Below are 24,081 nucleotides of genomic sequence, written 5' to 3'. Positions count from 1 at the left end.
GTGTGATGTTAACATTGCTTATCATATTAGTAATAAAATTGTGTTGCATCCATCCGGTGTAGTAATTTAGAAGACACTGGAGATTGGAGGGATGGGGGGGGCTTTTAATCTGTTTCACTTCCTGTCCCAACAGTGATTGGATTGGACATCCTCCCATGTGCTGTCATGTTGGACTCCTGGAAAGAACGTTACCGGTAAGACTAACTACCGATTTTTTACAGGACACAATAGCACAGTAGACGGTGCCATTGTGTCCGCTGGAAAAGTAAACTGGCAGAAAGCAGGTCAGAGTTGAACTTTTTGACGACACCTGCTGCATACATACGTTGGATGTTGTCTTTCTAAGGGTGGCACACAATCCAGAGTTGAGGTATAGCCATAGTCTCTTGGTGCCTGCTGTTTCACACCACAGATACCCTGGGCTAATGTCTGCGTTTGGCAATACTCAAGTGCAGACATTTAACCACTCGGATGGTGTGGTCAAATGTGATCATGGCATTTAAACTCTGAAAAGTGAGCTTGAACGGCTCCTACTAGCGGTGATCGGGGGAGCTGTTTATTCTGTGACAGCTGCTGTCCCCCTCAAGGATCCAAAGCTGCTGCAGCTATGTCTTTATGGAGACTCTGCTTGTGGCTGGGCTCCATAGGAATGTTGTGAGTTTCTCATACACTGCATTGGAGTCTGACAGAAAACTGATTATCACATGTTTAAGTTCCCTGGGAGAATGGTTAAAAAGTGTTAGGCCTCGTTCACATCACCGTTTCTCCTTTCCGTTCTCTGGCTCCATTGAGGAGCAGAAGGATTGATTCTGCAGCTAACTGAGCGTAACGGAGCCTAAAGACCCCATAGACTATAATGGGGTCCGTTCAGTGTCCGCTCAGAACATGATTTTTGAGCGGAGACTAAAGTATCTGCAGAATCCATCCTTTTGGTTCTCCTGCTCCTCCATGGAGCCGGAGAACGGAAAGGAGAAACTGTGATGTGAACGAGGCATAAATTATATATTCAAATTACCTCACCTTTCCCACAAAAAATAAAATAAACTTCATAGGCATTGCTTCATCCCAAAACATTAACCCTAACAACTAAAACGGTGGCGGGATTGCTTTTATTGTCCCAATTCCAACCCCCTCAGAATTTTTATTTTTTTCAGCTTCCTACTTCATTGTATACAACAATAAATGGCATTAGAAAGTACGATGTTTACTGCAAGAAGCAAGACCACATGCATCTACGTGAATGTAAAAAAAAAAGTTATAGTTTTGATGAAACCGCGAGTAAAAATGAAAAGAAAAAGAAAAAAAAATTGCCTTCCTCAAATGGTTAAAGTTTGCTCTTTAGGACTCTATTTCCCACATTGAAGGGAGTTCATCTGATGAGTGATATGTTTGAATTTTGTATCCGGGTACTGAAACCTATCCTGTCCTCAGAACTGATGGCTGAAATGAGAAACCCTGACTGAGTTATCCAGAATGTAAAAGTCGCTAAACTGCTTTAGGCCGAATGCACGCGGCCGAGAGCAGTCCGTGGTATGCTGGGCTGGATTCCTGTTAAGAGCAGGAGCGCACGGAGTCATTGGTTGCTATGACGCTGTGCGCTTCCTGTTGCCGCAGTACAGTAATACACTGGTATGATCTATGGGGGGGGGCATTTTATCTAGCAGAATACCAGTATCCATGCTGTAAACACCAGACCTCATTATAGTCAGTGGGAGCTGCAGTATACTGCGTCCACCGATTCCTGTATATGTGAACTCAGCTTTACTATGGAAAAATATTAAAGGGGCTATCCGACCCCTAAAATGCGCCCCGCCATGTCATTTACAATATACCGTACTTGCCTTGCTCCCTGGCACCAGTGTCGCTCCCAATCCCCACACTGCTGCCCCTGTTTCTCCCTGTGGGGAAGGGGGTGACGCTAGGGAGGCTAGTTCTTGTTGCTTCCTGCCATTGGCTGCGCCCATCCGGCACTAGATGTTTTCATCCGTGTGCTGGGACCAGGAGCAACACTGGTGCTGGGGAGCAGGGCAAATATATTGTCTGTGAGGGTCCCAGACATATGGGGGGCATTTGAAGGACCGGATAACCCCTTTTAAATACAGTTCCAAAATACGCTGCTACTAAGCACTACGTTCTTTCCGATCTGAAATCTTACCAAATGTTAGCAAGTCGAAAAATAACTTCCATAAAGTTCTTTGTTTGTGTAATGGACCATTTTGCTGCTGAGTAGTAGTTTGTCCCTGTTTGATTCTGAGCAATCTGAAAGACTTTTCTTTTCTTTTTCTTTCTAGATAAACCAAAATGGCTGATGACATTGATATAGAAGCGATGCTGGAAGCGCCCTACCGGAAGGTGAGAAAGATCTGTCACATGTTTTTATTTTTCAAGCTTAGTTAATTCTTGAGACTACTGCAGAACTGTTAACTAACCCCCCTGGAGCGCTCATGACTTATCTCTTGGAGATGTTGCATAACTTGAAAAGTAAATGATTACTGTTGATGTGATGATTTTGTGCAGTAGTTTGACTTCAGCGTGATAAATAAATGCCCATCTATCTCTTTTTGTAGACTTGCCTAACGATATATCACCTCTACTCCCATGAATTCACCTTTGATTCCAGTGTGAACTGTCAATCATAAGGTAGTAATTGAGTGACGTATCGCTGTACCGTGGTCCCCTAGGTAAAAAGACTTGCCTATGAACTGCCGAGCTTCGGTTTGGCTTAGCAACAAGGTGAATAGAGTGGTTTTGGGAAAGAAATGGGGTTCCAAGAATATCCACTTATCCACCAGCCAAGATCAGGGCAGTTCAAGCAGATTCTTCTCTGCACATTTCTTAATATATTTTGTCATTTTTGTATAACTTTTTTTTTTTTTTAATTAAGAGGACGAAGAACAGGTGGGAAGCATCCAGCCTTTGAGTAAAGAAATTTGACCAAGTTCTTGGATCTCCCACTAAATTTTTTCTTTTTATCCCTTTTTTTATTATTAAATGACCTGATGGGTACTATGCTGTTTTGTACGTTTAAGTTCAGCAACTTTTAGTATTGTAACCCAGGTTTCATGTACTGTATTTGGTGCATTGTATTACTGCGTTGCCTTAATGAAAATTGCCAATGCAAAATCTACCTTTTCTCACCATGTTTGGGGAGTTAACCTGTAAATTGCACGCCAAAGCACAGAAAAGCTCTGAGATTTTATGGGCTATGCATTTCAAATACTTGTGTTTGAACTTGGATTGTGGACCATTTACCACAATTATTTAAGCTTGTTCATGTATTGGCAGTAATCCCCCCTCATAATGAAGACACTGGTCATAATGTAATGGCTTCCTGAGCTTTTATTAAACATGGCTATTTCCATGTTAATAGGAATGGATGTAGGGAAATGTTTAGGATTGACAGGTACATATTTGCTGATTTTTCTTGGGAGTCGACGTTACTAAAGCAGTGTGAATCCCTGTTTGCTTCAGGGCGAGATGTGTGACAGAGGTGGCATCAAGCTCTTACAGTCCCAACCCACCATCGAAAATGGGCGAAGATCACAGGAATGGCATCGGTCACAGGAATTGGATAGTGGCTGCTGCTAGCGTGGCCACTTTGGGCATAGGCAAACGATAGCCTTGGTACTGACCATATGGACCACAGCACCTAACCAATGTTTAAGTCAATGCAACTTTCCACATGTAGGCAAAACTACAGCATCTACAGTCACAGGATGTCCTACTACATGACCTGTTTAATTATAGACAACTAAATCAAATTGTACTAGTTAATTTTAGCTTTTATAGACGATTGACATTGTGGCGGAGCTCTTAAACAAGTTCCCGTGTATATTTATTTTAATTTTTTTGTAGCCTTACACACTTTAGTTATTTAGTCATTAAATTTTTGTTTATTCTCTCATTCCAATCCCTTTCACCCTTTGCCCTCTTGAATTGTTTCCTCTTCGCCCTCATGATGTTCTTCTATCAACCCTGCTTAGGACGAGAACAAACTGAACAGTGCCAATGGACATGAAGAGCGCAGCAAGAAGTAGGTGCCATTGTTAATAATGATGTTGCGTATGTTATTGTAATATCACAAAGTAATCTTTTCCATGTGATCAAATTGAGATTTCTGGCTCACAAATGATTGATGGCCCATGCCATGATAACTCGGATTGGTGAATTTTTTTATTTACACTCCCTGGACTCCCACCAATCAGATGTATGGAGAGGCAGCGGTGTTCTGCGAGCACTTGTACCTCTAACTAGGACATGTGATGTCACGTTCAGCATGGCCTTGGTGCATCTTGGCCCCATTCAAGTGCATGTGACTGAGCTGCAATAGCAAGTACAGCTGCTATACAATGTACCAATGTGCTTGGTAACATAGATGGAGGCCCCTGCGCTCACCAGAGCTCCCGTTAGTGCCACGACTTCCTCAAACAGCTGATCAGTGGAGGTGCCAAGAGTTGGACCTCTGCAGATATTATATTGATGACCTATACAGCAGACATTTAGGCCCCTTGCAGGCGAGCATGTGTCGCGCTGCGAGTCTGCAGCGCAGCTCCCGGCCTGAACTCCCAGCACTTTCTTGGGTCACTTATTATATTGATTTATGATGCTACGTAACTCTTGCAGTTCTGGATTGTATTAGATGACACTGACATAATGATGCCATTGTTATCCAATACATTCCAGACCTCTAAGGGTTACATAGCATCATAAATCGATATAATGCTATGTGACCCCTGCAGTGCTGGGAGTTCAGGCCGGGAGCTGTGCTACGGACTTGCAGCATGACACGCTCATCTACAAATGGCCTTAAGCCCTCAGCTGCCGTGGTCAGTTCTGACCAAGGCAATTGAAGTGGCTTTCCACAAGATCACTGCTCTCCTGGGCCTAGATATGGCGTCTCTCTGCTGAGGTTTAGGGGAAGCAGTTTGTCGCTGGTAAAAGGCTGGATGAGGCTACCAGGCCCATCGCAGATATAGTCAAATGTTGGCCAGCAGGTGGCAGTACTGCTTCGGAATATAATACATTTCCCATACTCTAATGCAGTGATAGGCAATCTGCGGCTCTCCAGCTGTAGGCAGTCTTTGCATGCTGGGAGTTGTAGTTGTGCAACAGCTGGAGAGCCGCAGTTTGCCCATCACTGCTGTAATGTATTATATCAGTGTGTTGGAAAAGCAATCTAGGGCTACTTTCACACTCTCGTTTTGGCTTTGTTTGTGAGATCCGTCATGGGCTCCCACAAGCGGTCCAAAACAGATCAGTTTTGCCCTAATGCATTCTGAATAGCAAAGGATCCGCTCAGAATGCATCAGTTTGCCTCCGTTCCGTCTCCATTCCGCTTTGGAGGCAGACGCCAACGCTGCTTTCCGTCTGACGAAACAGCCTAACTGATCCGTCCTGACACACAATGTAAGTCAATAGGGACAGATCAGTTTTCTCTGGCACAATAGAAAACTGATCCGTCCCCCATTGACTTTCAGTGGTGTTCAAGACTGATCAGTGTTGGCTATGTTATAGATAATACAAACAGATTAGCTCTGAACGGATGCAGACGTTTGTATTATCTGAACGGATCCGTCTGTGCAGACCCATGACGGATCTGCACCAAACGAGTGTGAAAGTAGGCTAATGTTTGCACGTTCCAGTCCCCTGAGGGGGCTAAAATAAAGCTTTTAAGTATATTAAATTCTAATCTCCCTCATTTCCCCATAATTAAGGGAGGCAATAAAAAAAATTAAATCATATGCACTGCTTCATTGCAAAATGCCCTATTAAAATATAAACATTTAAAAGAAATTTGAGTGGGTGCATCAGAGAGAAGCAGGATGGTTATTTTGACAAACTACCTTTTAGGAGGTGTGAGGGCATGCGTGCGCACACAGCGACCAGGCTCTGGACGGGGCAGACAGACCACAGGGATCTTTTGATCTGCTGACAAGCATGAGCAGCTCCCTCAGTTGTATTGTCTGCCATCCAGACACCGTTGGCACCTTCATTAAACCCTGTCTCTGCCCAGACCATTTTTGGGTGCTTTGCAGAAGGAAATTTGGTGTCACAGTGCCCATTAAATGTCCTGCCATTGACAGCCTTGCCTGTCGCTTTTATTTCCATCTGTGTCGTGAACGAGAAACTTGGACTGCCACAGACTAGAACCATATAGTCTTTACCAGTGAATCCAGATTCTGGACAGGATCCTGTGATGGTCGAGTTCAAGTATGGAGGCCTGGTGGTGAGTGCTTCAGTCCCTCCTTTGCTGTGGAGTGACACACTGTCCCAACTGCTGGTGTGATCTGAGGAGATATCACATGCGACAGTCGGTCACCCCTAGTAGTGAGAAGAGGGACACTGACAGCTCAGTGATGTGTGCAGGACACCCTGACGCCACGTGTGCTGCCTCTCATGCAGGGCTACTAACTGACATTTTTCAGAAGGATAATGCTCGCCCATGCTTGGCAAGGTATTCTGGGATTATCTTCTTGAGATTGCAACATTTCCTTGGCTGCCCAGTCACCATTTATAGCCATTAGAGCATTTATGGGCCGGCTGGGACACTACCTTTAGCAGCCTACATATGTCCAGGATCTACAGGCCCAGCTTAAACATCTGTGAGCAAATGTGCCGCAGAATACTACACGGAATCTGTAGGTCTCGGAGCCCAACCGTATCATCTTGTATCCAGACTAGAGGAGGTCCACAGGCACTAGAGCCCCTATAAACGTAACCTTTCCGGCTAATATCATAATCAGAAATATTATCACATTCTCACGTTTCATTCTATTCCAACAACTCCTTGATGATGTATTTTTTTTGTTTAGTTTTTTTTTGGCCAAGATGGAGACAATTCAGTTTACTGAAAACTAAAGGTTTTTTCATCATAGATGTTGTTTTAAAGAGGACCTGTCACCACAAAATGCAATCTGAAGAGATTATATATATATATATATATATATATATATATATATATATATATATATATATATATATATATATATATATATATATATATATATATATATATATATATATATATAGTGTGACAGGTCCTCTTTAATTATTAGATTTTTTGGCGGGGTCTTAGTGCATATTCTTCAAATACTCCAACCTGTTTCAGATTTTTCTAGTGATAAATATGGAAATATGTCTGAAAGTGAGGTACATTTTTAATAACATTTTGTTTGGGGTTTTAAGGAGAAAGAAAAGTAAAAGTCGGAGTCGCAGCCGTGAAAGAAAGCGTAGCAAGAGCAGGGAGAAGAAACGCAGCAGGGAGCGGGAAAGGAAAAGAAGTAAAAGCAGAGAAAAAAAGCGCAGTCGCAGTAAAGAACGCAAGAGGAGTCGGTCAAGAAGCAAAGATCGGAGATTTAGAGGCCGTTATCGAAGTCCATAGTAAGTATACATACTGTGTGTGTTATCACATATTATTGATGCAAGAAATGGACCCTTTAATACCCTCTGCATCACTCTTCTAACCTAGATGGGTACTGGCTGGATACTATTGCCATGGATGAAGTGATTGTAGGACTTATGATCCAGATATGGTTTGTTAATATATTTAAAGTGTGCCGCCTCCTTAAAGATTTTGCCGTTCTATTTCCTTACTGTGGAGCACAAGCACTGTCTTACCCCCCCTGTGTCCTTTCAGGAGTTAAACCTTCCAGATTCAGGTGTATTTATACTACAGTCTCTTGAAATACCTTGACTGCACAAAGGGGATCTGCTTTTGAATTATGTTACTCCTAAAACAAAATGACTGTTCCAGTAACGATTTAGGTGTGTTTAGCTGTAGTAACAGGGGTGAGTAGTAATATATTTGATTTTGTGTTAATTCCTTTAGTTAGATCACAACTTGTAACTTTGGCATTCGAGCCTAATTAAAGGGGTTGTCCGTGTTCGTTATATTGATGATCTATCCTCAAGATACGTAATTAATATCAGACCGGCGGGGGTCGTGAATAGGACTGAGCCACCCCATCCAAGTGAATGGGGACGGCAGAGTTGTAATTACCTGTTCGCCTCTGCAATGTTGATGACAAGCAGGTAAACGGAGAACACAGAGCTCATACAAGCCCTGCATTCTTTTAAAGCAACTGATGGGCAGGGGCCCAACTTCTGGTACCTCCGCCAATCTGATATTGATGACTTATGATGATGGCTCATCAATATAGCAAAAACTGACAATTCCTTTAATGCTGCAATAATGTAATGCCGCTACACACAAAGCCATGAGACCAGCCAAGGGATCGATAGATTTTATATGCATTGCATGTTTGGTGGCCATAGCAAAAAGTGTTGGCGCATGACTTAGAGGTTGTCTGGATTCAGAGCTGAATCCGGATAACCATAATTTCACCCAGGCAGCCCCCCTGACTTGAGCATTGGAGCAGTTAATGTTCATTCTAGATCGCGCAGGGCACATGCTTTTTTTGTTTACAATCACACACTGCCGGGCGGAAGCTTCCTCCCGGCAGTGTTTGATGTCACCGGCTGTGATGGGGGTGCTTTAGCGCTGCCTTAGCCGGTTTACTGGCTATGGCAGCGCTAAAGCCCGCCCATCAGTGCTGGTGACGTCACCGGGATTCCTGGCAGCCCCATGGAGAGCCCGGTACGTCACTGGATCTCCCAAAAATGCCTTTGCCCTGCGCGATTTAGCGCAGCGCAAAGGAGAGCATCAGAGCATGAACTGCTCCGATACTCAAGCCTGGGTAAAAATGGAGGCATGTCTGGCTCTGAACCTAGACAACCCCTTTAATATTTCAAGATTTGAAATTTAGACTAAAGTTAACTTGAAGCTAAAGAGGAACTGGCTGGATTCTTTTATTTCAGTTTATTTCATAATGCAGACTTGCAAGATCTTCACTATTTTTACAATGTTAGTTGATTTTATTTGATAGTTTTCCTTGCTGTATTGCTGTTTGTGAGCTATGTTTGTCAGAATAAAACTGTATTGGTACATAATATAGTTACAATTCTTTCATCTCCATTATGTCACAGGTCTTCAGGAGAGTACCTTATGGATGAATTTGTCTAATGGTGGCCGCATAAGGCTCATTATTTCCACTCAACGATCAGAATGTGTAGGGGGCTATTAAGTCTATCTGATGATCAGAAGTGCTATTCATCACTAAATTGGGCATTCTGGGTGTAGTCTCAGTTGTCCACAGTCTCCCTGAGTAGTCTGGTGCAGTGGTCCCCAACCTTTTTTGCACCAAGGACTAGTTTCATGCAAGACCATTTTCCCAGTAACTGGGTGGGGGTTCTAGGGCGGGGCTTACTGATTCACGTGCATAACAGAATACAAGGTCCATATTAAAATATATAACAACTATATAAACTGACTAGGGTCTCTGCTGTACTGTAATTTTTGGTTTTAGAGGAGAATAAGAAAAAAATATACATTTTCCATTACACCTCAGACCAGCAATCGGACCCCCAATACCCCCAGATCAACCGCCCAACCTTCAGCCACCCATTGGCAGACCCCCCCATCCCCATGTCAGCCAGCTATCGGCCCAAATAAAATAAAAAATAACACTTACCTCTCCTGCTTCTGGACGCCACCACTCCTCACCATCGCAATCCTCTTCATCCTGCTGTTGGCTGTGTATCGCGGTGCACAGTGTGAGGTCAGTGTGCCCTCACATTGTGCGCAGCGGTAATTACATAATGTAAGAGCTTCATTAGTACCGCATTAAAGACGGCCCTGATTGCCGTGGACCGCTGGTCTATTGGACCAAGTAGAAGTCATTATGTTACTGAGGGTAGAGCATGGCCCTTTTTGCTGAACAGGATACCCTTGACTCCGATTAAGAAGGGGACTTTACAAATTACTGCTGTCTGCTATTGCAAGCCATTAGCTTAACATTTGGTTGTCGGGGAACTAAATACAACTATAGTGTCACATTGTATGTTCTTGAGCAAATTTGGAAGATTAATTCAAGCTTCAGATGAGTGATAGAAAATATAAACCACTTATTTACATAGGGCTACTAGAAATGCAATTTTCTGAAAATCTTAATGTTGCTTCTTTTGGAAATTAATTTAACTTAATTTTATCTTTATAGTTCTGGACCAAAATTTGGAAGCTCCATGCGAGGCAAAATGGGAGTACCGCACAACGTGAAGCTAAGGTTAGTTATCGTGCCTTTATTTAGTGTCACTGTGCAGCATTTATTGATGACTAAAGATGAGCGAAGCGAGTCGCTTCGTTCAATACTTCGGACTGATTCAGTCCGGAGATCTGTCTCCGTATGATATTAAAATGTATGGGCTCTGATTAGCGGAAGTTATTCGCGTTGTTTTCCACTTTAAAAATGAATTACAGAAGTTAATAAACTAAGTCACACTCAACTTCGCGAATACCCAACTTCGGCTCAGGTTTTGAACGAATTGATTTTGGATAACATCCGAAGCTCTTTGCTCATTTCTATTGATGACCTATCCTCAGGGATAAGTTATCAGATCAGAAGGGATCTTGAAGGGGGTCGCTGCTCTTTTGCGATTGCTGCTTCCTCTTAGACATTCATCTGTGCCTCATCTCCTTTATACTTAAACTGCACAGCCACTACAAAGTAGACAACGTGCAGATAAACTTTGAAGAGAAAGCTGCACAAGCACAGTGACCCCCTTCAAACAACTGGTTGGCAGGGTTTGAATGGAGTAAAGAGCGGTAGATATAGAGAGATACAGATAATGTTTAAGGAAACTTAAAGCATTGACATTAAATGAGTTCCCTTTGTTCAATTTTTTTTTCTATTTAGGCGTCGTTCAAAGAGCAAAAGTCCACAAAAGAAAGAGAAAAGCCCTGTAAGGTATGTAACAGTCAAATATTTTAGTAATGATATAGACCCGGTTCCCAGAGCCTTAAGCTGACAAACACATTATTTTGGCTGTTAATCCCACCGAGAATTGTATGTGTGGAGCTTCTGACAGATGTCTGGGTAGATGGAACTCCGGCCAATTCTTTTGTTCTTCCTGGAGATAAGCTGCCACCAGAACTGTCTGGCAGTGGCTTTCTCTGTTCTCACCATAGCATATACAGATATTTTGACATTACAGCTTTAATGTGAACTCCAACCAGGGGATAACCGGAGGCACAAAACTAGTTTCAGAATCTCATTTCTTTCATCAAACTTTCAGTAAAAGACATTGATGGGACTAAGTGTGTGCAAGTACAATAGTGAGGACTCTAGAAGTCCTCTTGGCATTTTACCGCCTATTTGCATTGACGTGAGTGAATAAAAACATACAAATTACATTGGAATAAATTCTTCTGCTATGTTTGTCATTTAGAGGCTGTTTATCAGCAGAAAAACTCCCTTTAAGGCTCTATTTACATTGGTGTCAGACTGTTATTTCGGGCCTCATTGGACATTGTCCTACTTGGCATCCTGCTTTCTTTCAAAATAAGATACCATGACAGAGCATTGATTGGAACCTTTGTAAGTAAAAGGGATGCAATGGCCACTGTTGGTATCTAGAAGTGCTTCCATTACAAAACTATGATGCCGATGTGTAGAGAGTTTGAGGTGATCAAAATGAGACCTGTAGCATACAACTTTACATTTACTAAACTCTGGATTTCTCATGCAAAAGTTTGTGCTGTGACAACTTTGACAACTTTTTCATTTTCAGAGGTCCAATTGATAATTTAACACCGGAAGAAAGAGATGCACGCACTGTCTTTTGTATGCAACTGGCAGCAAGAATCCGCCCCAGAGACCTCGAAGAATTTTTCTCTACGGTTGGCAAGGTGAACAATTTTTTTTTATTTTATTTTTTTGTTAAGCAGTTTTTCTCTAGTTCTGTATTCTTGTAAAAAAAAAGTCTGCTTGTACATTTGCTTATTTATTGTTTTCTTACTAGGTTCGTGATGTGAGGATGATATCCGACCGAAATTCCAGGCGTTCTAAAGGGATAGCTTATGTCGAGTTTGTTGATGTTAGCTCTGTACCTCTAGCAATTGGTTTAACAGGACAGAGAGTTTTGGGTGTTCCCATAATAGTGCAGGCATCTCAGGTGAGTGTTATGAACTTGCATACACTATGGTTTTGACTAGGGTTGAGCGAATCGACTTTGATTCGCATAATACTTCATTTAAATACTGTACGGAGCAAGTGCTCTATTAGAATGTATTTGCTCAGGTGAGCTGAAGTCATTACTTCGCATAATAACTTCATAAATTACTACTGTAAAAACAATTTCCTGAACTCTGGTTCGGTTCCAAATGGTTCCTTGGAACCGAACCTGAGTTTGAGACTTTTTTTTTTTTTTACAGTAGTAATTTTATGAAGGTATGTGAAGTTTTGCGAGACTTCACGAAGTAATGTTTCATCCGAAGTCAATTCGCTCATCCCTAGTTTTGTCTGTAATTCTGTAAGAACGTAAAAATCTAGTAAATGCTGTTAGTTGATTGAGAGCAAAGTGTATAACATTATGTAAGTCTCTACTATTCCAGAAAAATAAGCCTGTTTACCCACTTCGTAGGAAGCCGTGCACACGCATTATGTACTTCAATGGTTGGCAACTGCAAGTGAGCGCATCTGTTTGAGGCAACATTTCTAATGTATGTGCCTTTGATTTTATTTACAGGCAGAAAAGAACAGAGCTGCTGCAATGGCTAATAATTTACAGAAAGGCACTGCAGGACCGATGAGGTTATATGTTGGATCTCTGCATTTTAACATAACTGAAGACATGCTGCGAGGAATATTTGAACCATTTGGCAGAGTGAGTGTTTTTTTTTTTTTTGTTTTTTCTACCGCATTTTTATTTTGCAGACTTCTAAAATGTATATTTATTTTTTGCAGATTGAGAGTATTCAGCTTATGATGGACAGCGAAACTGGCCGCTCAAAGGGATATGGCTTTATTACTGTAAGTGTTTCATTTATCCGTGTATTAATAAAGTGAGTTAATATCTGTAAAATTCATCTTTTAAATATTTACTTTTATTTTTTTTAGTTTTCGGATTCAGAATGTGCCAAAAAAGCTCTGGAGCAGTTAAATGGATTTGAATTGGCTGGGCGTCCTATGAAGGTTGGCCATGTGACAGAGCGTACTGATGCTTCAAATGCCAGTTCATTTTTGGATAGTGATGAGCTCGAGAGAACTGGAATCGATCTTGGTACTACTGGTAGACTTCAGCTGATGGCAAGGCTTGCAGAAGGTAAGCATCCTAAAGAAAAAAGAAATTCACATAAGCCTGAACTTAAAGGGCTTGTCTATGCTCCCAAATGCTGCAAAATAAAAAAAATGATTACATGCAGTTGCCTCGTTCTTAGGCATTGTTCCCTCCACCGCTGCTTCCCCTCCACCCCACTTTTTTTTTTTTTTTTTTTTTTTTTTTTTGTCAGACTCCATTGGTTGGGTATATCGTATCGCATATGACTGCTACAGCCAGTCACTGTCCCTGTGACGTATACCGCTAAGGATGGTGATGGTGACTGCAGCGGACCTGTGTTGACTGCATGTAGTGTGTAACTTTATTTTACACTATTTGGGTGCATTTCTCAATTTATTTTTTTTAAATCCAGTGTTAAAGAAAAAGTATTACTTTGAAGTAATACTTTTTCTTTAACACTGCATTTAAAATAAATAAATAAATTGAGAAATGCCCCCAAATAAGGTTTTTTTCTTTTCACCTAAATTTGTATAAACATAAACTGGACAGAATGCTCAGAACAAAACCCATATGCTTTGGAAATAGAACAATTCCAAACATTGTAGCAAGGGAGACAAAGTATCAGCTAGATAGTCTGAAATTAGACCAAATGCCGAATCTTTAAGAGGGAACCTATCGCCAGCATCCTCCCTATCCAGCTCTTTGCATAGACACATCTGTAGTTCACCTGATAATTTTTCTTCTGTTAATCTGAGGCTCCGTTCCTGAGTTACTTTTTCCTAATATGCAAGTTAGGCCTTGGTATTGGCACCACTGTTGTTCTTGTTGCAACAAAACTCCCACTCTTTTCTGTGACCAGCCTCTCCCTCGCTGCTTTGCCACTGCCTGGCTTTATCGGTCAAGGCAGCAAGGGAAGGACCCCAAGTTAGTGGAGCTTGGCTGCCACAACAGCAATGCTGATGGCCTCATTGCACCAAAAACCTTATCTGCATATATAGAAAAGGTAATGTAAGGTCTCGTTCACACATACATGGATTTTCACGGACTACGGTCCGTGAAAACCTATCCTGCTGAGTGCGCGAGTCATTGGTTGCTATGATGCTGTGCGCAGTAATACTCGTATAATCCGTTCACGGTCCATGAAAATCCACGTCTGTGTGAATGAGGCCTCATTGTGAAACGGAGCCTCAGATCAACAAAAGAAAACCTTTTTTAATCAGGTGAACCACAGATGTGTGTCCATGCAGACATGTCACTGGTGACAGATTCCCTTTAAATAGTCAGACATAAAGGTTCTTCAAAACAGGAAACTGTAAAGGTGCTTACAGATGCACAAAGATGCATAACAATTTGAGACCAATGTTACAAAATAACAAACTGCACAAAGAGGGGTGGGTTGTTATGCAGTCAGGTTTGGTTAAAGTATTGGCCATTTGTTTGGAACATGCATTCCAATAAATCCAACGTTAAATTGCAAAAAAAAAGAAATCTTCATGTTGACCACACATTTTAAAATAACACCTCACCCCTGTGCTGCATTGTGTTTTCTGGTACAAACGTATAAATAAAGCAATAGTGGGGAGGGTCTTACAGTTTTGGTAGAACAGCTACCAAGCTGCTGTTGGAATGTGACTTGGCAGTTTGCTTGGAAACAAAGGCTTGTGGTTGATTTATACCAATATCCAGACGCTGGGGTATTAGGTATGCCCAGTTATTCTGCCGGACTAGACTTGAACTCAGACCTGTAGGATTGTGCTGCAGAGCAGAACCAGCATAATGCATCTGTGGGTGCCTACTTGTCTGCGTTTCCTACAACATTCAACTGATGTCACAGGGTAAATTCTGTATAGATGCCCCTGAACTACTTAGATTTTATATGGGTTGTAGTACAGATTAAGTCCTACGTGTTAAGCAAAACTGTTGTTTTCTGCAGGTTTGCCCAACAATACACTAAAAGAATCTTCCAAACATGGTAATTGCCTTATCCTGAATTGTGGTATAAATTAGATATATTGCTGTTTTTAATTATTATTTTTTCCTGTTGGCAGGCACAGGATTGCAGATACCCCCAGCTGCCCAGCAAGCTTTGCAGATGAGTGGCTCTTTGGCTTTTGGTGCTGTTGCAGGTACAAAATTTTAATTTGTAATTGCTAATTTTCATATTTAAATGAAAAATGTTTTCTATTTAGTCTGATACTTTTAAAAAGTGGCACAGTCTAGCCGTGGTCTGTGTTGTAGGCTGCTCGTAACTCTACAGTACGGCACAGTATCCTGCTCTATCTCTGGAGACAGAACATGGCTCTCTATGAGCAGCACAGATTTGTAGCTGTTAAATGTTACTACTTATCCTTTATATTTTGCCTTTTGTCCAGTTTTGACCTTTTCTTTTTTTATACATGCAGATCTTCAGTCAAGAATTTCACAACAAAGTGAAGGTTTGCACATTTTAAATTTTAATTGTAATTTTTTTTATTTTACTTTATAATCTAGTACAATAATTAAAAAGTTGCTTTTTCCTATTGTAGTTTCACCACACCTAAGGGTCCATTCACACGTCAGTGTGTGTTTTGCGGATCCGTGGATCCTCAAAACACGGACATCGACGATGTGTGTTCCGCATTTTGTGGACTGCACATCTCCGACACTTAATAGAAAATGCCTATTCTTGTCCACAATTGCGGACATGAATGACATGTTCTATTTTTTTGGGATCGGAATTGTGGACCTGGAAGTGCGGATCCGCAATTCCGGATAAGGGCATAGAAGTAGAATTGCTGCAAATTTCAGATTCTAGCAATTTTTCTGCAGAGAATCAAATCTGTATATAACAATCTTTTGTCCATCCTGCTGTAAGGGTATAAACGTGGGGGTTTGTTTTAAATAAATATTGGTTAGACAAAACTATGCAGTCTGATTAGGCTATTTGCATGTTGCCTGTTAAACTGATTACTGTTTGGGTCTATTCGCACGTCCGCAAGTGTTTTGCGATCCGCACATGCCAGGCACTTTAATAGAAATGCCCTTTCTCGCCCATTTTCCTTGGGGGACACAGACCTTGGGTATAGCTCAGCTCCCTAGGAGGCGTGACACTAAGTAAAACTGTTAAGCCCCTCCTCCATCAGCTATACCCTCAGCCTGGAGATAGAGGCTACCAGTTTTAGCTTAGTGTCCAAGGAGGCAAGACACTCCCTGCTACTGCAGGGCTGTTTTCTCCTTGTTATTTTTACTTTTTCTTCTAATTTGTTATTTTATTTTTTCCTAGGGATACCAGAGACGCATTAGACCTCTCTGCTCTCCCGGGGTTGAGCTGCGCCAGTGCCAACTTATCTGCACTGCTGCCTCCCCCACAGAAGCAATAGGAGGATCTGGGCAGCAATGGCTCCCCTACATCCCGCCAGCTAGGGGGTCGCCCGCACGCCAAGCCCCTCTTCCAGCTTCCTGCCACTGCGGTGCCAGTGGCTGAAGGGGCGACCCTGCTGGAAAGGACTGAGGGTGAAGACGTCGGACGGTGAGATGGCTATTCCAGCCCATACCCCGTCCCTATCTGCAGCATCTACCCCTCTGGGTAAGGGGGGCACCCGTGGTCGCTCATTCTGAGCGCTCATCTGCAGGACAATGCAGCACAGCAGCATCCTCAGCACCCCCACGCCGTTCCCCCCCACGCTGCTATCTTTCTCTCCCACCCCCCCCCCCCCCCCCCCCCCTCATTCGGGGCTGACTCCATTTTTTCTCTTCTCTCTCTCCCCCTTCCCGCCGAGACCGGGGGGCGGGGCTTAGCGGTCCCGGCAGGGGGCGGGGCTTACGCACGCGTCATTTTGGGGCGGAGCTACGTTCTCCTTCACAGGAGACATTTCAAGCGCTGGAGGGGGCGGACCTTGTTCCCCGTGCTTTCTGCTGAGGTTTCCCGCGCTTCCTCACTCCTGACAGGAAGCTGGGACACGGTGGGGGACTCTAACCTCCTGTGTACATCGCTCGGCTTCTGTGGGTGCTCTCTGCTGCTCACTGCTGTTCATTGCTTCTCTGCTGCTGCTGATCTGGGCCATCTCCTGACGTTCTTCTGAGGCACTGGTAGGACAGTTAACCCTCTCCTAACCCTCCTGGTCATAGCTGCTATAACCCTTTGTGGTCTCTATATTAGAGTACAACCACACTTCAGCATGTCAGATCCCACAGGTGCCCCCAAACCCTGGTACCATGCCTGTACCGCCTGTAAGGAACTTTTTCCGCGTGGGCAATCTGAGCCGCATTGCCTTGCATGTCAGGCCCCGGTGCAGGGCCCGCTTCCCGCTGCGCCCCCCGGTGCCTCTGAACCCCCTGACTGGGCTAGGTCTCTGTCTCAGGCGGTGGAAAGCCTTAGGCTGGTTTCACACGGGCGTTGCGGAAACACCCGCGATTTTTCCGCGCGAGTGCAAAACATTGTAATGCGTTTTGCACTCGCGTGAGAAAAATCGCGCATGTTTGGTACCCAAACCCGAACTTCTTCACAGAAGTTCGGGCTTGGGATTGATGTTCTGAAGATTGTATTATTTTCCCTTATAACATGGTTATAAGGGAAAATAATAGCATTCTGAATACAGAATGCTTAGTATAATAGCGCTGGAAGGGTTAAAAAAAATAAAAAAGTTAACTCACCTTATCCCCATGATCGTGTAGATCCCGGTCTGTTCTTTAGCTGTGGGCTGAATGACCTTTGGTGATGTCAGATCACATGCTCCAATCACATGGTCCATCACCATGGTGATGGAGCATGTGATCTGACATCACCAAAGGTCCTTTAGCCACAGCTAAAGAACAGACCGACCGGGAACTAGGCGATCATGGGGATAAGGTGAGTTAACTTTTTTTTATTTTTTTTAACCCTCCCTGCGCTATTATACTAAGCATTCTGTAGTCAGAATGCTATTATTTTCCCTTATAACCATGTTATAAGGGAAAATAATACAGTGAATAGACTGTCACCTAGAACCCATGCGTGGAAATCGCACCGCATCCGCACTTGCTTGCGGATGCTTGCGATTTTCACGCAACCCCATTCATTTCTATGGGGCCTGCGTTACGTGAAAAACGCTGAATATAGAACATGCTGCGATTTTCACGCAACGCATAAGTGATGCGTGAAAATCACCGCTCATGTGAACAGCCCCATAGAAATGAATGGGTCAGGATTCAGTGCGGGTGCAATGCGTTCAACTCACGCATCGCACCCGCGCGGAAATCTCGCCCGTGTGAAAGGGGCCTTACACACGTAGTGGGCCGTCTCGTGGATAGACCAGCCTCTCCCGCAGGCTGCCACAATCCCTGTCGCACCCGCTGGGACTACCGTTTCTGCCGCCCCCACTGGTTCCCTGCCTCCCAGCGAATCTTCCAGGGCCCGGCATACTCAGAAACGTTCAAGGGTTGAGCGCACATCTTCTCCAGATGCTTCGCTCTCTCCGCCATACGTGCAAGCTCAGTCAAGTCTATCCTCTCAAAGGGATACGCTTTCTGAGGGAGAACTGGCGGATTCGGAGGTGGACATGGACTCAGAGCTTCCGTCCAAATTGGCGTCCGCGGTGGGGCATCTTGTCACTAGCATCCGTGATACCTTTCAGCTACACGATGACCCCCCCAGCTCTGAACAGGCCGGCGTGTCCTTTCTCCGCCCCAAACAGGCCTCCAAGGTTTTTCCCATACACGCTGATTTTTCTTCTGTGGTATCCAAGGCTTGGACTCGGCCTAACGTCCGCTTTATTACACCCAAAAAGCTGGACATTTGTTATCCCTTTCCAGCGGATTCTGTGACCACGTGGACATCCCCGCCTAAGGTTGATCCTCCCGTGGCTCGCCTGTCCAAAAGCACTACTATTCCTGTACAGGACGGATCTTCCCTCCAGTCTGTTGAGGACCGTCGTACGGAATCCCTCTCCAAGGCCATATTTACTGCCTCTGGTTCGGCCCTTAGACCGGTCTTTGCCTCCGCCTGGGTTGGCAAAGCGGTCTCTGAATGGGGTTTGCAACTGGAACGGGAGTTAGGGTCGGTCGTCCCTGTTCAGGACCTCCGTTCCTTAGCCCAACTAATTGTTCAGGCCGGAAAATTCGTCTGTGAGGCCTCCCTTGATGCGGGTGCCCTCATTGCCCGTTCCTCTGCCCTGGCAGTTTTGTCAGGAGGGAACTCTGGCTGAAGGTTTGGGCGGCGGACGCCGCTTCCAAACGCTCTTTGGCCGGCCTACCATTCACGGGTTCCCGCCTGTTCGGAACCCGTCTGGACGAACTTATATCAGAGGCCACGGGTGGGAAGAGTACTCACCTCCCCCAGTCCAGGCCAATGGGCGCCCCCCGTGGTCGCGCTGGTTCGTCCCGTTTTCGGTCCTTTCGCAAGCCCACCGGGTCTAGACCCGCGGCCAGTTCTTCTTCCTCTGGCCCAGCCCAGGATAGACGCAAGAAGCCGTTTTTTCGGACGCAACCTACCTGGCGCAAGTCCCAGCCTGCACGGGCTCCCACAGGCCAGCAGCCCTCTGCCTGAAGGTGCGCCCCCACCCACCCGGGTGGGGGGCCGCCTTCTCCTATTCAGGAACGTATGGCGGGCCCACATCTCAGACGCATGGGCGCTCGAGATTGTATCTTGCGGATACAAAATCGAATTTGCGTCCATTCCGCCAGACCGTTTCTTCCGATCCCGTCCTCCGCGAGATCCCGTACGAGTGGCCGCCTTCTTCGCGGCCATTCACTCTCTAATGGACAAGGGTGTCGTCGCCCCCGTGCCTCCGACGGAAAGGTTCAGGGGGTTCTACTCGAACCTCTTTGTGGTTCCCAAGAAGGAAGGCTCAGTGCGTCCGATCTTGGACCTAAAACGCCTGAACCGTTTTCTCCGACTGCAGAGATTCCGGATGGAGTCTCTCAGGTCCGCAGTGGCCTCCCTGGAAAGAGGGGATTTCATGGCCTCAATCGACATTCAGGATGCATACCTCCACGTTCCGGTTGCTCCATGTCATCACCGCTTCCTGCGCTTCGCGGTGGGGGACGATCACTTCCAATTCGTCGCCCTTCCCTTTGGTCTGGCGACGGCTCCTCGAGTGTTCACCAAGGTCCTGGCCCCTGTCTTGGCCCTTCTACGTTCAAGAAGTGTTTTTCTTCTCCCATACTTGGACGACATCCTGGTCAAGGCACCCTCCTTCTCTCAGACATCCCGCAGTGTGGAACTCACTCTGGAGACCCTGACGCGGTTCGGTTGGATTATCAACCACCCCAAATCTTCCCTTACCCCCTCCAGACGGCTGATCTTCCTGGGGATGCTCCTGGATACAGAGTTGGCGGAGGTCCGCCTTCCGTCGGACAAGCGTCTGGCCCTTCGCGGGTCGGTTCGCAGTCTCCTCCGTCATCACCGCCCTTCCCTCAGATCCAGCATGCGGTTGTTGGGAAAGATGGTTGCCTGTTTCGAAGCGGTGCCGTTCGCACAATTCCGATCCCGCACCTTTCAGAGGGCAATTCTGTCGGCCTGGGACAAATCACCGAGGAGTCTGGACAGGACCTTTCTTCTGCCTCCCCTGGCTCGGGCTTCCCTCGGCTGGTGGTTGCATATCCCTCTAAGGGGGAAGTCCTTCCTTCCACTGAACTGGCTGGTGATTACCACAGATGCCAGCTTACGGGGGGGGGGGGGGGGGTTTCCCTCCCCGGTCCGTCCAGGGCGTTTGGTCTCTATCGGAGTCCAGACTTCCAATCAATATTCTGGAACTGAGGGCGATTCTTCTGTCCCTCAGACACTGGACCCATCTGCTGAGGGGCCACCCTGTTCGGATCCAATCGGACAATGCCACGGCTGTGGCATACATAAACCATCAGGGAGGCAGCGATGCAAGAGGTGACCCTCATTCTCCTCTGGGCGGAGACGCACGTGCCGGCCTTATCTGCGATTTACATCCCGGGGGTGGACAACTGGGCGGCGGATTTCCTCAGCCGGTCCACCATCGACCCGGGAGAATGGTCCCTGCACCCAGAGGTGTTCGAAGCCCTTTGTCTTCGCTGGGGTCGCCCCGACGTGGACCTCATGGCCTCCAAATTCAACCACAAGGTCCCCCTATACCTGGCCAGGGCACGGGACCCAAAGGCATACGGCGCCGACGCGCTCTCCTCCGTGGCGCGAATTCTCCCTTCTGTAAGTCTTTCCTCCTTTCCCCTCCTGCCACGGGTTCTTCGGAGGATCGCGGCAGAGGGCGTCCCGCGATTCTAATCGCCCCGGTTGGCCCCGCCGGTCTTGGTACGCCGACCTAATGTTGCTGTTGGCAGACGCACCGTGCCACTGCCCTCGGGAAGACCTTCTCTCTCAGGGGACCCGACTCTTCCCCCACGAGCATTTAGGCTAGTCTAAGTGTGTGCCGGGCTGTCGAGGACGGAGCCCGTTAGCTCTTTCTTGCTCCTGAACCTTTCCTGATCTTCCACCAGGATAAGGTTGTGCTTCGGCCTGTCCCCGACTTTCCTGCCAAAGGTGGTCTCCGCCTTTCACATCAATGAGGACATCGTCCTTCCGTCGCTCTGTCCCTCTCCTTCCCACCCCAGAGAACGGGAACTGCACCGTCTGGATGTGGTCAGGGCGTTGAGGATTTACTTGGAGGTCACCGGGTCCTTTCGGCGCACGGACTCCCTGTTTGTGGTTCCGGAGGGTTCGCGCAGAGGGTTGGCGGTCTCCAAGGTGGCTATTGCCCGTTTCATTAAACTGGCGGTGTCTGAGGCTTATCGAGCCAAGGGCAGACCTCCGCCTTTCGGCGTCACTGCTCATTCCACCAGAGCAGTCGGAGCTTCCTGGGCGCAGAGGCATCGGGCCTCGGCTGAACAGTTGTGCAAAGCAGCCACTTGGTCCTCTCTGCACACTTTCACAAAGTTCTATAGGGTGCATACGCATCCATCAGCGGATGCTGCTTTGGGCCGCCTGGTTTTGCAGGCAGCGGTTTCCTGATGCTTTGGTGGTGTTCCGCCTTGGGTTTGTGGTCCCTCCCTTCTTGGACTGCTCTTGAACGTCCCAAGGTCTGTGTCCCCCAAGGAAAATGGGCGAGAAAAGGAGATTTTTTTTGTATAACTTACAAGTTAAATCTCTTTCTCGCTCTTCCTTGGGGGACACAGCACCCACCCTTCTGTGTTTGGTTACAGGGTTATGGTCTGGCGCCCCGTTGGGTTGCTGGCTGGTTGTTTCCGTTATTGGTTGTTATCCTTTCACTACTTGGACACGCAACTGGTAGCCTCTATCTCCAGGCTGAGGGTATAGCTGATGGAGGAGGGGCTTAACAGTTTTACTTAGTGTCACGCCTCCTAGGGAGCTGAGCTATACCCAAGGTCTGTGTCCCCCAAGGAAGAGCGAGAAAGAGATTTAACTGGTAAGTTATACAAAAAATCTCCTTTTCTTGTCCGTGTCTGCGGGCAAGAATAGGACATGTTCTATTTTTTGTCGGAACAGAAGCGTGGGTCCACACCCGTTCTGTAAAATTGCAGAACGATGTGGACCCATTCATGGAGACGTGTGGATGGACCCAAAGTCTTTCTGGATTGTGACTATAATGTACATGTGCTTTGACAGTGACAGGCTCTATAACTTGTTTTGTACTTTACAGCTCTTGCTGCTGCTGCCGCCGCTGCCTCTGCTGCTGCAATCACGTTGTCATCCTCCACTTTACCAGTTCCAGCAGCCACTCAACCACTTGCCACTCAATGCTTCCAGCTGTCAAACATGTTTAACCCACAAACGTAAGTAGTTATTTTAACTGTTTGTTCAGTGAAGCAGACTGTTCCCTATCTGTGTTTTGTGTGTGTGTTATTGTGGGCTGCTAAATTCCCCCTCTGTGCCGCATCCCGCATTTAAATCCATACCATCAGTACAGGGAGGAGGAGACGGCTGTGTTTCTCACGGCGAGCTGGTTATTCGCAGTTTAGCACGTCACGGCCAGTGAGAAAGTGAGCTTTTTTTCTCTCTGGCTGTGACACGCTCTGCTTTCATTGGCCAGCTCACAGCCAGGGAGAAGGAGACTCCCCCTGAGAAACACAGCTGTCTCCTCCTCCCTGTACCAATGGTATTAATTTACATACAGGGTGGAAAACCAGAATGGGGGGGCACAGTGGGGAAAATGGAGCAGCTCACAGAAAAATAAACAATATTACATCTCATATGTCCTACACTGCCAGGTATTTATATGGTAATGTTAGGACCCCAACTGGTTACCACCCCTCTGTACCCTTACTGCAGACTGCTAGCAATTCATTCATAACTTCTAGTAGAAATAATAGAGGAATGGCACAACATAGTCATAAGAATAGATGCTCCAGAATTATTACACGGGGAGTGCATGAAGCTATTGAAACAGGCATGTCAGGAGAAGGTGACAGGTCCTCTTTAAAGGATAACTGTTATATAGTATTGGATTGTGGTGATTAATATCACCTTGGTGGCCCTATTTTAACTTTTCACTGTGTATTCAATTACCCCATAATTCCACATTTTTGTTCCCTGTACTGCATATTTTTACCTGTGCTTAAAATAGGGTTGCTAGGCATGATAGACGGAGCACGCAGCGTGCAGGGTCACATTAGACAGCCAGGGACTGTAAGTAAATGATTAAAGCCAGGTCCTCCCCAGCAGCTGATAACAGTGCCTGGGCTGTGTGCATTTCTCCCTGTCCTTGCACTTGGCAGACGCTCCCTCACTCAGCAGAGCTGGAGAATGCAGAGTTGGAGCAGCGCACAACAGGGAAGGGAGATCTGCCATCTGCTCAGTGTATACATGAAAGCAACATGTGGTAAGAGGACCCCTTTGTGCTGCAGGAGATTAACCCCTTTAGGGGGGAGGGCTCTGGTTACTGACACTTGGGGGGCTATTGTTACTGGCTAGTGAGGGCAGGCGGGATTAGCCTCAGGGTGAGGGCAGTGGCGGCCATCTTAACTGAATAGTGAAATTGCAGTTTTATGCAGACTGGTTGCTAAGGGCTAAATCATATTAAATATGGGGTA

At 45.8% G+C, this 24,081-nt stretch overlaps 1 protein-coding gene across 12 annotated transcripts in view; it reads left to right on the top strand.

Moving 5' to 3' along the window:
* The window catches only part of RBM39 (RNA binding motif protein 39), a 47,019-nt gene that overhangs the window by 16,320 nt on the left and 6,618 nt on the right, over positions 1-24,081 (top strand). Inside the window, exons 2-16 of one of the 12 annotated variants that reach the window (XM_044296458.1) lie at positions 2,292-2,352; positions 2,568-2,640; positions 3,984-4,033; positions 7,186-7,380; positions 7,469-7,532; positions 10,056-10,121; positions 10,752-10,802; positions 11,626-11,743; positions 11,857-12,009; positions 12,583-12,720; positions 12,801-12,866; positions 12,954-13,158; positions 15,162-15,239; positions 15,516-15,548; positions 22,692-22,824. In XM_044296458.1, coding sequence (XP_044152393.1) covers positions 4,009-4,033; positions 7,186-7,380; positions 7,469-7,532; positions 10,056-10,121; positions 10,752-10,802; positions 11,626-11,743; positions 11,857-12,009; positions 12,583-12,720; positions 12,801-12,866; positions 12,954-13,158; positions 15,162-15,239; positions 15,516-15,548; positions 22,692-22,824 — 1,325 coding nt within the window. In that variant the 5' untranslated portion in view covers positions 2,292-2,352; positions 2,568-2,640; positions 3,984-4,008. Of the gene's footprint in view, positions 1-2,291; positions 2,353-2,567; positions 4,034-7,185; positions 7,381-7,468; positions 7,789-8,985; positions 10,122-10,751; positions 10,803-11,625; positions 11,744-11,856; positions 12,010-12,582; positions 12,721-12,800; positions 12,867-12,953; positions 13,159-15,161; positions 15,240-15,515; positions 15,549-22,691; positions 22,825-24,081 lie in introns of those variants that run through there. The other 11 variants (XM_044296457.1, XM_044296455.1, XM_044296456.1 and 8 more) reach the window with 11 other exon arrangements.

Source organism: Bufo gargarizans, chromosome 6 (genome assembly GCF_014858855.1).
Source record: "Bufo gargarizans isolate SCDJY-AF-19 chromosome 6, ASM1485885v1, whole genome shotgun sequence".
NCBI lineage: Eukaryota > Metazoa > Chordata > Amphibia > Anura > Bufonidae > Bufo > Bufo gargarizans.
This window is presented reverse-complemented; position numbering and strand designations above follow the sequence as displayed.